We start from the raw sequence: 15,352 nt of genomic DNA, 5'->3' as shown, positions 1-15,352 counted from the left end.
TGTGCTAAAGATGTTTGTGAATCTTGTGTATCATGCAATGTTGTGCCTAAAGTGTGTGAGGCAGTGCTTTGTGCTTGTGTAAGGGAAGGCATGGGATGTTCTATGATAACGGGCAGAGTATGTGTGGGAGTGTGTGTAATATGTTGTGGCTCATCAAGATCTATTGCGAATAAATCAAGGGTAGTAATGTTGTGAGATGGTATGCATGTGTGTGATGCATGTTGGGAGCTTGAGTTATTGTCTTTGAACTTGTATGGAAAATGAAGCTCATAAAATTGTACATGTCTTGAAATAAAAAGTTCTCTAGAATTCATGTCAAATAGAATGTATCCTTTGGTTCCTTGTTTAAATCCAAAAAATATACATTTTCTAGCTCTGCTATCTATTTTTTTTTTATTAGCAGTTAAAGTGGAAGCATAAGCTAAACACCCAAACACCTTCAAATTTTTCAGATCAGGTAATTTATGAAACAAAATTTGAAATGAAGATTTTTCATGCAATTTTTTACTAGACATTCGATTGATAAGATGGACAGTATGGCTAACAGCAAAATGCCAAAAATTTTAGGAACATTGATTGAAATATGAGAGCTCTAGTTGTGTTGAGAATGGTTTGATGTTTCTTTTCTACAACACCATTTTGTTGTAGAGTCTCAACACAACTAGTTTGATGTTGTATGCCTTTGGAATAAAAAAAGGTTTTAAAACGAAATTCAGGTCCATTATCACTTCTTATGCATTTTATAGTTTTTTCGAATTGAGTTAGAATCAAATTAACAAAAGCTTGTAAGAGGAACCTGCCTCTGATTTGAGTTAAAAAAAAATATCCATATAAATTTACTTTTTTTTTAATCCACAATAGTAAGAAAATACTTGTAACCATTAATAGAAGAAATAGCAATAGGTCCCCATATATCCACATGAATAAGATCAAAGTAACATTTTATTTCTGTAACATTGTCAATAAAAGGCAATTTCTTTTGTCTTGAAAAATGACAAGAATCACATGGTATAATGTTGTTTTTACAATGAATGAATGGGTGCAGTTTCTGAATGCTATGCATTCTCTCTTGTGGCATGTGTCCTAGTCTAAAATGTTACAAAATTTCTTTATTATCTAATCCATGTGCTATGTCTATTTGTGCTTTGTGTGATATGACTTGAGTTGGAGGAGAAACCAATTTCTGATTTGCAGGCAGTTTGAGCATGTAAAGTCTTTGATCCACCTCAGCTGTGCCAATCATCTTTCAGGTATTCAATTTCTGAATCTCACACCTTGAGTCAGTTATAGAACACTTACAATGCAAATTTTTAGTTAATTTTAAAACTGAAATGAGATTAAAATTGAATGATGGAATATACAATACATTGGTTAGAAATAAGTCTTTGGTGAAAAAAATGGTGCCAATTATTTGTGTTGTAATTTGCGAGCCATTAGGAAGTTTAACTAAAACAGGATTGATGTGTCTATAACTTGCAAAATTTGATATGGTGTGAATAACATGGTCAGTGGCTCCTGTGTCCACGATCCAAGATTTTGAAAAGAAATTTTTTATTGTAAGCAAGTAAGAAATATGTGTGCTCATCGACAAAGCATAAAAGTTACCTGAGGTATTGGAAGGATTGATTGAGTTAGGAGCTGGATTGGCACCTTGAGGCTGAGTGTCTTCTTGTTGGAGGATAGACATAAGGAGTTACCTTTATTCAAGAGACAATGTCACTGTAAAGCTAGCTGGATTTGCCAGTTAAGTTGAATTTGGACTGCTCTTGTCATCACATGTCTTTTCTACGGCCATGTTGATGCTAGCGCTTCTAGGCTGCTGCTTCATATGGGGAGGGAACCCGTGTTTTTGGTAGCAAACATCTACCAAGTGCCCAACCTTATTACAAAATGAGCAGATTTTAGGGTAGCCTCTACCAAAATTACCTCGACCCATCCCTCTATTGCTTCTTCCAGATCCACCCCTACCATGAGAATCGAATCTTGAATTTCTGTCACGATTAACGAAGCTATCAGAATTTGCAGCAGTTAGCACGATTTGTGGATCATGTACATTTTCATCGGTCAAATTCAAATGTCTCTCTTGTTGTCTGAGCAAAGAAAAGACTTCATTAACATCAGGAAGAGGTTTAGAAAGCATGATTTGAGAACGAACATTGTGGTATTTCTCATTTAGTCCCCTAAAAAATCGAACAGTATAAGTCTCCTTCTTCTGAATTCGAAGCTTTTCCAGCCCACAAATACACGTAGATTCACATGCTATACAAAGAGGAATAGACTTGAAATTTTCAACTTCTTCCCAAATAGCTTTCAATTTTGTAAAGTAATCAGTGGTGCTTGAATCCCACTGCTTCAAAGAGAACAATTTTTCTTCCAATTCTGCAATCTTGAAGATATCACCTTGATAGTAACGATGCCTCAAATCGTTCCAGATATCCACAGCTATATCATTCCAAATGACACTTCTTCAAATTTCATTACTCAGGGATTGAAGAATCCATGCCATGACAAAGGTATTACACTTGTCCCAAGCTGAAAAATTGGGATAATCTACACTAAGTTTTGTTAATGTGCCATCCACAAATCCAAGCTTATTCTTAGATTTTAGCGCAATTAATATCGCTCTGGACCATTCATTATAGTTCTTGGTATCCAATTTCACTGAAATAATTGAAACCCTAGGATTTTTGCTATGATGAAGAAAGAATACACTTGAAGGATCAGAAAAAGGACTCATATTTTTGTAATTCAATTGCGACTGTAAGTGCGTGAATTGATTGAGGAGATGAGATAGAGTGTGAACATCGAACCCTGGAGAAGAACCATCGTTGGAAACGGAGTCTGACATGGAATTACCATGAAATTGAATAGATTGAAATCTTTCTTTTGCTTACTTGTTGATCGGAGTCACCGTCTTGCACAATTGCGAGAAAGGGAGGCGATGCACTTTCATCAATTTCTGTAAGGTAAGTTGTGTGAAGGAAGAAAAAGAAAAGGAAAGAAACTCTCATCGCACCATGATAAAGCATCGAAGGTTTGAGAGCACAAAAAGTTACCAAAAGGAAGAAAAACAGGCACACACAAAAAATGAACGACAGAATCTCTCATTGAAAACAAACAGTACCAAAATATATATATATATATATATATATATATATATATATATATATATATATATATTATAAGCTATAACTAATTAGATTACATTACTATTAATCATCTTTTATTTAGCAACTACTTTAATTAAGCATGGCAGTAACGTGATAAATTCATCCATGAAAATTTTCACCTTATTTTACTCTCAGACCAAATATACTCTCAAGATGTAAATTATAAACTTTTCCGCAAGTTTACATAAATTATTTGAATTAATAAACTTGTTTCTTTTTTTTCTTTTAAGTGTTCTTACAACTCAACCCAAAAGAGGAAGTAAGACAAGCATCCTATGATTTATTAAACCATTTCCTTCGATGTTATCACCAAGAATTATTAACCATTAGATACATTAGGAAAATACTACAAAACAAAAAACATAGGACCATTTCCTTGCTTGTGTTCACTAACAATTTGTTGATAAAGCATTCTCTGATTACTTTTATTATTTTTTTTTTTCCTTTTGTTATAAAATGGTCAAATTCTCGATAAGTATTAAGACCAGATTTACGTATAGATCTTGTTTATATACATAGTAAGAGTATGCAGAGAGATATACAAAAAGAGAGAAGATGAATAATGACATATTTGGGTGTCTTTTTCTTCTTTTTCTTTAAAATTTAAATAAAGCATACTTCTGATTCTATGTACCTTAGTTTTGCAATATTTATGCGAGTGTGAACCTTGTATATCCATGGTCAGAAATATCCTTGTGAAACTATCGATATATATACACCACAAAATCGAAGAGCACTGGGGCAAACGATATCTTTGTACACTCCTCGTCTTTTTTTATTGAGTAATGTTAGAAAGTTAGATTTTTTTAAAAAAAAATTAATATTAACTAATTATTTTTAAAATTATTTTGTTTATGTTAAATTATATATTTTAAATCTTAAATTCTTAATATTAAATTTTAAATTATAAATTCTTTAAAAAATAAGAGTTTTTAAAATTAAAAAAAATTAAACCACATATTATATTTAAATACAAATATATTAATGATTAATTTTAGTGACTAATTTTGACGTATGAATAGTATTTTTGTATAATTATATATCTCTATATTCTGGGATAAGCCTTTCAACATTTTTTTTTTTCCAATGACTCGATGCTTTTGAAGCTTTTGGAAGTTTTGCATATGTTTTTAGTTTTTACTTTTTAACTTTATTAGATCACATTCGTTAACAGGACAAATCAATTAGTATTGCATATTACAGCATGCTTTTAATTATGGCTTAGATTACACAAAGAAATCCACCTAAATTGGGTCTTTGGTCTTACAAAAAAAAAATTAGATATTAAAGCATTAAAACATATATTAGAATAAATTAAAATCTCATAAAACAAACGTGATTTAATTTGTGTTTAAGGAAGTAAGGAACCAAATAGAAGAGAAACCAAATCAAATCATATTAAACAATGTTAAGTAACCAACTTTTTTTTTATCCAACATCGTATCAGTCGATTTTTTAAAAATTATTATATTTATCTTAAATTTTAAATCATAAATCATAAATTATTACATTTAAATCTTAAATTATAAATAATAAATCTTAAATATTCTAAAAAAATTACTATTAACTAACTAAAAATAGTTCCTATAATTTATCAATCAAATTAAATCAATTAGGAATTTGAGTAATTTGGTGAGGTCCCCAATATAATTCTACCCGGAGACGTCCTGCTACTACTGCCTTCACGGTGCATCTTTCTTGCCCTCTCATGCGGCCACGCCGCCATCAACAACCACCAACCTCTGGGACGAAGGATGTAAGAAACCTCTCTGTCTTCCCCCCATCTTGCGAGCGACTTGTGCCTTGCTAGGCGCCTCTCTTTTAATAAAGTGAAACAAATCAAAGCCTTAATGCAAATTTAATCGTAAGGAAGCAATAATTAGAGTGAAAAGCTAAACTAAAATGATGATTATTTACGTGAAGATGTGTCAATACGAAGATGATAATTAAAAATGATTCGAATCTGATATGTTTTGATTAAATTGTTTAATATAATATATGTTAACCAAATATAAATTTAGTCTGAAAAATTTTATTTAATAATTGCTGCATGTATAAGATGAAGTTCAAATTTTTGACATTTATTTTAGTGGAATAGTGAGCTAACTACTAAACTAACTCTGATAATAAACCAAATGTAAGCACAATTGTTTTCATTCGACCTTAGCGGGAGATGGTTACAAGAAATCAAACATACACCATATCTATGTATATATATGACTTGACTATGTAACAAGGAAAGCCAAATTAATAAGTATAAATCCACCATAAAGAAGCGCAAGCGTTGATTGTGAGTGGAATGTGGAACACTATGGCTAACACAATGGTGTGTTGCCCGAAATCCATCATCACCGTGGCCTGGATGTGGTGGCCCGGCAGTTTTACCGCCAACTGCCATGGCGGCATTTGGTGTTGAAGTGGTGGCGGGAGGCACCACATGTTGTTCCCATCATCCTCAGCAGAATCCACGCTACTTATACTCTCAATGGAGTGGAACCACTCGCACAAAATAACCATCAATGCAAGCAAAATCAAAGCTAAAATCCTCTTGGTTTGGGCCATGGGAGTTAGACAAATTAAATTATAACTCAAGGTTTGTTTTTATTTCAATAATAATAAAATGAAAGTGGTATTTGGGAGTAGTATTTAGTACGCAAGCATAGCAATTGGAGTAAGAAGCATACAATTGAGTTGGTTGGTTATTAGAAAATAGAAATGTATAATTCCGATCGTTTTATATATAGGCAACAAAAGGTAGCTAATTGTTTTTTTTTTTTTTAAATATAATATAAATCGGAAAGTCATGTTGAGATCCTCTCCTAACCACTTCAGTAAAGTTAGATTCTCGAGGCACTAAACTTAGATACTCTGGGTCCCGCCATAGAAGTTCATGAAGTTCCTTACATTTTCGAGTATTTTGGCTAGGTCTGACAATATATACTTTATCTGTAAATATTCAATTTAAACCAATCTGTTTGGATAGAGTTGTCTATCCAATTTGTAGGGTACAGTGTGAATTTATTTGTGGGTAAAATAGGGTACAGATTTAGGGTATATTCTACTCTACTTTACCTGTATCCTTAATATATTATATAATATATATATAAAAGTTATGTATATAGTGAATGTTGAATTCACAATTTTCTTTTTATAAAAACTTGAAATAATCACTAAACTAGTTGATGATCATATTATTTATAATTTTATATTAGATTTTTTTTAAGATTTTATTTTTTAAAATTTGAACTTAATTTTTTATTTTCCATTTTATTAACATGTATGAAATTTAGAACGGTTGAATTTTATATTTGCTTAAAAAAAATATTTTTCTACGGGTAGGGTCGGGTAGGGTAGGATTTAGAACTTTAGGATGCGAATAGAGTTAGGGCTGAGATATTCTCAGCTGGCAAATAGAATAAGGTAGAGTTTTAAAAAAGTTTTCAATTCGCGGGTAAAATTAGGATAGAGTCTACCTTACCTTATCCATTGTCATTAAATTTAATTTATTAAAAAAATTGATATTTCAAAAATGATATTAAGAACAAATATAAGGAGGTGTACTAAAAAAAATATTAAATTTTCATACAGTTTTTGTATGTCTATTTAAAAAGATAAAATTTTTTATTTTTTAAATCTGATAATTTATGCTAAATGAGTTTTTTTAAAATTATTTTTCTGAACGAGTTTTTAAACAAAAGATTGAAAAAAAAATTTTTCTAGAAATCTATTTCTTTTTTATTTACTCTTTCAATAATTTTCTAAATGTTCTAACAAAATATTACATCAAATATATAAATTATTTTCTACTTATAAAAAACTATGTGTTTTATCAAATTAAAATAATTTTATTGAAAATTAAAATTTTAATATTAAACCAATAATAATTTGGTTTTATATTTATTTCCAGGTGGGAGAAGAGGTGCCCTTCATTTGAGAAAGAAGCCAAAGCGAAAGGATACAGTCCTATATATTTGATCATCCTTTTTAGTTACTGTTGATGGGTACAATAATATCATGAACCAACTAGCAAACATACACCGAGAAATTAAAGGATATATATGTACCTTTGAAAATGCTTTTACTTTAATTTTGAGCATGGTCACTACTACATGAGGTACAGCTTTTAGTTGATTATTGATTATTTACTCATTATATATATATATATATATATATATATATATATATATATATATATATATATATATATATATATATATATATATATATATATATTAACATTTAAGATCAGGTGAGAAGCCAAATGTAGTGATCTCTACTAAGAAAAGGTGGTCTCAAGAAGCATGCAATCCAGTTGGTTGGATAAATTCCCATCGCATTTTGAAAGACTCCATTTTATAGAGGACAAGAGCTTCCTAATTGCTTTTCTAACATTGGCAATCTACGTAAGTAAAGTGCAAAATAAATAAATCAAAATAACTGCTTCCACCAACTTAAAAGTTCATGACTGCATGCCCGGTTTAAATAATATAAGATGAGATAATGGGATAAATTAAAAAATTAGTGCAACACAAACCCCCACGATGCCTAATTAAAAATGTTATCATCGTAACTCCTAGCTAGCTTGTATACATTTAACACACATATGCGCCAACTTTGTTTCTAATACTAATTGTTCAATTAAAATATAACACGTGTCATCTCCTCATTAAAATTGGAACAAAATCTTCTTCAATTAACTTGGAAGTTGGAAGAATTTTGCGGCTGAGATCAAATTCATATAACAAAATCATTCCTGTCTCACTCATCCTACGTAAGTACGTCATGTATATATGGAAAGTATTATATGGCTACATTTTCAACACAAACCTGATTGATTTTTTATATATATTTCTAATTTTTCACAATTATATTGTAGTGCAGTTTTAAGTCCTGTGAACGTCAAATGTGTTCAATAATGTATTCACTCTCCTGCATAATACATACCATTGTGCATTTGTGCTAAATACTAGAGGAATTTTAGTTTCCTCGAATATATATAGCAATAGTAAATATAAGGGATAAGTATGACTGTGGTCCTCAACGTAGAGGTTGAAAATTTATTTTGTCTTTGACTTTTTTTTCGCTATAAAATGATCTTAAAGATTTCAGTTTATTTTAAAATCGTCATTTTTACCAATTTTATTTTTTTATTACCAAACTACCCCTCATTAAAAAATTTATAAAATAAAATAAATATAAAATAAATAAAAAAAAGAAAGAAAGAGATCAGAGAAGGGGGCTGGGGAGAGAAAGAAGGGGGGAGGGCACGAGAAAAAGGGGGGAGGGGGAAGGGAAGGGGGATCGCCGCCCGCCGCCTTGCCGTCCTGCCGCACCATCGCACTACCACCACCTTCTTCTTCTTCTTCTCTCCTCGCCGCCACCACCGGTCTTCATTACCGCTGCCGTTCTTCGTTGTCGCCGCCGCTCTGCTCCTTGGGGAAAGGGGGAAGGGAACGCGAAGGGAGAAGAGGAGGGAGGGGGGTTTTGGGAAGAAGAGGGAGAAGGGGAAGGGTCCTCGCCGCCGCCGCTCTTCGCTGTCGCCGCCACCGCTGCTCCTCGTCGTCTCCGTTGGATCTAACCGCCAGATGTCGCCGCTGTTCCTCGCTCGGCCGCCGGGATCGCTGCTCCTCGCCGGTTTCTGGTTTCTGGTTTCTTGTGGTTTCTTCTGGTTCTGCTGCTTCGGCATGCTTATGATTATCAATATGATTTTTGTATTGTTTTTGTTCTTTTGATTCCATTATCGATTGAGTTTTAAGTTATGGGTTTTCGTTTTTCTAATTTTGGGTTCTGAGTTCATTGGTGTTGTTTCTGTTTCTGCTTCTGTTTTACTTTTGTTTCTGTTCTGCTTTAGCTTTTGGGTTCAGCTTTGCTTTTGGTTGATTTGGGGAAGAAGGGGAGGTTGATTTGGGGAAGAAGGAGAGGGGTATTTTCGTCCGAAGGACGATTTTAAAACAAATTAAAACATTGGGGACCATTTTGTAGCGAAAAAAAGGTCGGAGACGAAATAAATTTTTGACCTCTACGTTAGGGACTAAAATCGTACTTATCCCTAAATATAAACTTGTATCTTAGCTTTGACTGCGTTGTTTGTTTTTAGAACAGAATAAGACAAAAAAATAAAAATACAAAATTTTATATTTTTATATTCTAGATGATAAATTAAAATAAATTATAAAAATTTAATTTATTCTATTTTTTTATTTAAGAATTTTAAAAAAAATATATAATAATAAAAAAATAAAATTATAAAAAATTAGTAAAAATAATAAAAAATAAATTATATTTTTTGTTAATATCTCTATATTTTTTTTATTATGATAAACGCAAAATAAAAAAAAGACTTTATGAGCTTGTAATAATTAATAATAAGCATTAGTTTATTAATTATGTATTAAGCCTAGAAGGGCCCATGATTTTGATTGTTGAATTGTGGTGTATGTTAGAAGGTAACAATTTCTTCTTCTTCTTCTTAACTTTACATTAGCTTTCTTCTTTCTCTCTCCCCCCTCAGCACTTGAATTCTACCATGGTGTATGTTTTTAGGAAAAGTATAAGTAAATAATAAAAATATTAAATAATATAAATAATAAATATATTAAATATTTAATTTATTAGGCGTGTAGATAGTTATTCTAATATTAAGATTTAAGTGAATAATTTGGGAATATAGTATATTTTTATTTTATTAGACTCATTTTAAAATTCATTGTTCACAAAAACTATTGTGTACTTAACAAAGTCCATATCTTTATCACCAACTTGACATAATATATAAAAACTTACAAAATGAGAAGATAATATCAAAATGGCCTAAATCCTAGTATTTAAATGATTTAACGTTAACGGTGTGAATTATATATACCATATGAAGATTTTTTCATTAATAATTAGATCGAATGAAATTAGTAACGAATCATTTATTATTATCTAGTCTATTCTATATTATGATTGAACAAAATAGAGTAATACCTCAAACTAATTTCTAAAAAAAATTTATTCGGATACTTAAATTAATCTTTAAAAAAATTTAATTATTAAATTATCTCCAAACTTTTTATTTCGTTAGACAAATTAATCTCTAAATTAACTTTTTCATTTTATATGAAAGAATTATATCATGAATAAAATAATGACATGGACTAATTGTTTAGTTTTTTTTATTAAAATTTGGCATGATAATTAATTTATCTAACAAAATAAAAAATTAAAAACTGATTTAATGATTAAAATTTTTTGTAGATTAAATTGTCAGATTAAAAATTTTACAAGAAATGATTTAGAATATTACTAAAAACATTATGAATCTTATTGTTTAAGATTTGATTTATAAAAAAATTTGGATATTAGGGGTAAAAACGAAGATAATGATCTATGCAGCCATGCAGAACATACATGTGTCTTCTAATGCCCATAGAGCACGTCTCTTATGAGAACGCTATTGTAAATCTCAACCATTGGATTATTTAATTAGTCATCGCAAGTTCGCAACAAGACAACAACCATTGCACAAATTGGGACATGGGGGCACTATTTCTTTTTTTAATAAATTCTCATTTTGATTTCTTAAAACATTTCGTTTTTCATAATATTTAGGGATTTTTTTTAGGGGTGTCCATGGATCGAATCGTATCCGCGGATCCGCGGTAAATATCCGCATCCGATCCGAAAATTGCGGATACGATCCGATCCGATCCGCAAATTGATCGGATCCGATCCGATCCGCACTCTTTGCGGATCGGATCGCAGATATCTGCTCTACATCCGCGTATCCGATCTGCAGATCCGCACTATAATAATTAAAAATAAATAAATAAATATATGTTTGGTATTATATTTACTTGTTTGTATGTTTTAGTTAGTAATTATTATTCATATATTGTATTATTTTATTTTTGTTATTTAGAGAGAGTTTGATTAAAAATATTTTAGGAATAAATAAGTTTAAAAGTATGAAAAAAATATTTTTATCGAATTTTTTTATATAGAAATATGATTAAAAAGAGAAAGTTTAATTATGCGGATATATCCGATATCCGATTCAATCCGATCCACAAATGTGCAGATCGGATCCGGCATTAAAAAGTGCGGATATCATATCCGATCCAATCCGATGAAAATTGTGCGGATTTGATCGAATTTTCGACCATATCCGATCCGATCTGATCCGCGACGCCCCTATTTTCTTTTACATAAATGACAAAATCAATTTAGAGACTGAAGTTTTTCTTGATTACTAAATACTTTCTCAAACATTTTAATTAAATATTAGATCAAATATATAATTCATTTATTATCTCTTTATATATATATGAGCCAAATATATTAAAAGCTTTGAATTGTAAAATGTATAAAAGTTAAATTGATAAAAGTAAATATGTAGGTTAGTTTTGTCGTTGAGGGCACCATCCACCAGAAAAGACAAGGAGTGCAATATAATAAAGTTGAGATCCTTAATTCGAACCGACCTCTCCCACTTTTATCACCACCTTTACATTCGAATTTCTAGAGCACTAATTAAACTTAGATACTCTCCCACTTCTAACAAAAGATCAGATCAATAAATTATTTGTTACTTATAAAAAAAATATATGTTTTATTAAATTAAAATCATTTTGAAATAATCAAAATATCATTTTGTTCAAAAAATGTTTTATTAAAAATTGAAATTTTAATATTAAACCAATAATTTACTTCTATATGAATATGAGTATCCAGTAGTACACACGATCCATGAGCCTTTAACCCCTCATCCAATAAAAAATAAAAGAGGAAGTATAAGGAGTCAATAGAGTATTTGTACAATGTGTATAATGGGAATTTAGAAATATTAGATATTTATTATCCCTGATATATAGATAGTTATTTTGAATAATATGGATATATTTTGTTTGAGAAATTAGTAGTATTATATTCTGGATGTTCATTTTTTTAACTCAGATTGGGTCAAATAAATAGTTTATTCTACACATTGTACAAATACTCCATTGACTTCCTAGCGGGATTCAAAATAAAATATATAAGACAGATGGCGTGTATATATCATTGTCTTTTTTCGCCTAGTGAGGGTGATTGCTCTTTGGAAAAGTATAGGGTACCAATATAGTATCTGCTAATATATTGTCAATAATAATTAATTTTCATATTTTAAACACATGTATAAAGAGACACAACTAGAAAATACATTTATAAAGATATTTTCATTAAACACAGTCATAAAAAAAGATATTTTTATTAGACATATCTACAAAGACCAAGGTTCAGAAAACCGGACCGGTCATCAAACCGCTCTAGTCACTGGTTCACTGGTTTACTGGTCTAACCGGTTCAACCGATGGTTCAACCGAAAAAACCGTTTTAGAGTAGAATAATAAATAAATTATAAATACACATCCTAAAATATAATTATAGTCTGATACAAATCTTAAAATATCTTCGAAATTAAAAACACTACATAAAATATTATCAACCAAATACATATGATCTTATCAAAATCCAAACTCAAAAGTTAAATAGTAATAAAAGCATATGTAAATATTAAATCCCAACATCATGGTTTATCAATTATCAAAATCCGCAAGAACTTGTTGCAAATCTGCTTCGGTGGGATGATCTTCACCTTCATTCCCACCCTGATCAGCAGAAGAAAGAGATGCAAAACATGTATGAAATTAATAAAACATGTATGAAATTAAACAACACAACACAATACAGAAAATGCAGTTCAGTTCAGTTCAGTTCACAGAAAATGAAATCAGAAATTGACAACACAACACAATGCAGTTCAGTTCAGTCCACAACACAACACAATGCAGTTCAGTTCAGTCCATAACACAACACAATGCAATTCAGTTCAGTTCAGTTCATAACTGAAATTAATAAAACATGTATGAAATTTAAACAACACAACACAATGCAGTTCAGTTCAGTTCAGTTCACAGAAAATGCACAGTTGACAAAGAGCAAGTTCACAGGAATTGAAATCAGAAATTGAAATCAGAAAATTGAAAGAGCAAGTCCACCGAACACAACTTGAGCTGCACAGTTCAGTTCACAAAATAGAGCAGAAAATAGAGCAGAGGACCAAACACAAATTGACCAACAAATAGAAATTGTGCAACAAAGAGGAATTAAGCTACAAGACAGAGCAGAAAATGCATAGTTCAGTTCACAAAATAGTGCAGAAAATGGCAAAATGCAGTTCAGTTCAGTTCAGTTCACAGAAAATGCACAGTTGACAAAGAGCAAGTTCACAGGAATTGAAATCAGAAATTGAAATCAGAAAATTAAGCCGAGGTCTAAGTTCAGTTCACATTGAGGACAGAGAGAAAGAGAACATGAGCAGAGGTCTAAGTTCACTCACCTGGGGTCGATGGAGGGCTACCGGTGTTGACCGTTGAGGACCGCCGATGAGAGGCTACTGCGTGCTGGTGTTGAGACTTGAGAAGATGAGGACGATCGAAATTGAGGGCACCAGGCGACGAGAAGATGAAGATGAGCAGGAACCAGGAGACGCCGGAGATTGGAGGGTTGCTGGAGCTGAGGATGGCGACACCACGGCGGCGAGGGATGGCGACAGAGCTTCAGGCAGCGCCGCTAGGGTTCTTCTTCTCCATTGGAGATGATGATTGATGAATGAATGGGGTCGGGGCTCGGGGGAAGAAAGGGGGGGTGCTTCACGGGCGGGTCGGGTCGGGTTTGTTTTTTTTATTTTTTTTAAAACGCAAAACGGCGTCGTTTAGTGAAAGATGCATAACCGGCCGGTCACCGGTTCGGTCCAACCGGCCGGTTTTTGACCGGTTCGCCGGTTCTTGAACGGTTCTTCCCTCTGCGGTTTTCAGATAAGGACCGGACCGCTTGCAGTGCCGGTTCGCGGTTAAACCGGTTGAACCGGCCGGTCCGGTCCGGTTTTCAGAACATTGACAAAGACACTTTTATTAAATACAGTCATAAACAAAAATTGGCAAAAATTGACAGAAATACTGTTGTTAACGGAGCGAGATGTTGCTCTTTTATATAATTAAGAAGGATTGGTTACTAAATACTAACTACCACTTTCTTCATAAACACAAAGTTTGAGTGATCATGGTCCAAACCAACACCATTTTAGCTTTCACTTTGCTTGCTTTCATCGTTATTCTCTGCTACTCCATTCACCCAACAAGTGGTGCCTCCCTCCACCACTTGAACAACTAATGCCGCCGTGGCAGTTGGCGGTAAAACTGCCGTGCAGCCACCTCCACGCCACGGTGTTGATGATTCGGTCAACACAGCATGGTATTAGGCATAGCGTTCCGCATTCCATTCACAACCAAGGCTTGCGTTTCTCTTCGCTGGATTTATACTTTTTAATTTCGCTTTCCTTGTTACACATTCAACTCATATATATGTCATATGCTGTGTCTTTGGTTTCTTCTTGATGGTTAAGATTTATTTTACATTATAATTAGGATTTCTAGTTTGAGATATTAGTGTTTATGACTAATTACTAATACCAAAATCCAAAGTTGCTGCTGAAAAAATGTGAGTTAGTATATCCTCAAGACATTAGTTATCAAAATATTAATTATTTCGAAATCACTACTAGATTAATTATCATATGAAAAGTGCGACGTGGATGGGTGACTATCTTTTTGGTTGTATTTCCGTCGAAGAGAGTGACAAAAATGATATATATATATATATAAAAGATCACAACTAAATTAATTATTATATATTTATCTATAAATACATATATTATTTTATATATTTTTTAATTAGACGGTGGTGGAAGCTGTTAATTTGATAATAATCACCGAAGTTTGTCTCTCGAATCTTGAATTGGACACTTTTGCTTACTAGTAAATTTTTATTATTATGAAAATTTTGATAATTATTTCTTTTAGATAAATTAATTTCTTTGTTATTTTTAATATGTATATTAGTCAAATACATTTCTGTCAATTTCTATTAGTTGTTATCGACTTTGCCTATTCATTTATCCAAGTCCAAGCTAAATTAGCTATGGTCCTTGTGGTACGTTGCTCATTGGTGCCGGTATTATGGTTGCTCATTGCTCCCTTCCAAAATTTTTAAAAAAATATTTATTACTATTTATTATATATAATATGTATATCCTTTAATTTATTAATTATATGCTAATATATTAGACATAAAAAAAATTACATGTAAATAATTCAATATGT

General features: G+C 31.7%; 1 protein-coding gene across 1 annotated transcript; it reads right to left on the bottom strand.

Moving 5' to 3' along the window:
• Nucleotides 1–1,744: 1,744 nt before the first annotated feature.
• LOC107639968 (uncharacterized) lies at nt 1,745–2,848 on the bottom strand. The gene is made up of 2 exons (XM_016343522.1): nt 2,521–2,848; nt 1,745–2,442 (listed from the first exon to the last, which is right to left on the bottom strand). The coding sequence occupies exons 1-2, from the start codon at nt 2,846–2,848 to the stop codon at nt 1,745–1,747; spliced, it is 1,026 nt and encodes a 341-aa protein (XP_016199008.1).
• Nucleotides 2,849–15,352: the final 12,504 nt, after the last annotated feature.

Source organism: Arachis ipaensis, chromosome B5, assembly GCF_059453495.1.
Source record: "Arachis ipaensis isolate K30076 ecotype BB chromosome B5, ASM5945349v1, whole genome shotgun sequence".
Lineage (NCBI taxonomy): Eukaryota > Viridiplantae > Streptophyta > Magnoliopsida > Fabales > Fabaceae > Arachis > Arachis ipaensis.
The sequence above is the reverse complement of the archived record's forward strand: the minus strand, read 5'-3'. Positions and strand labels throughout refer to the sequence as shown.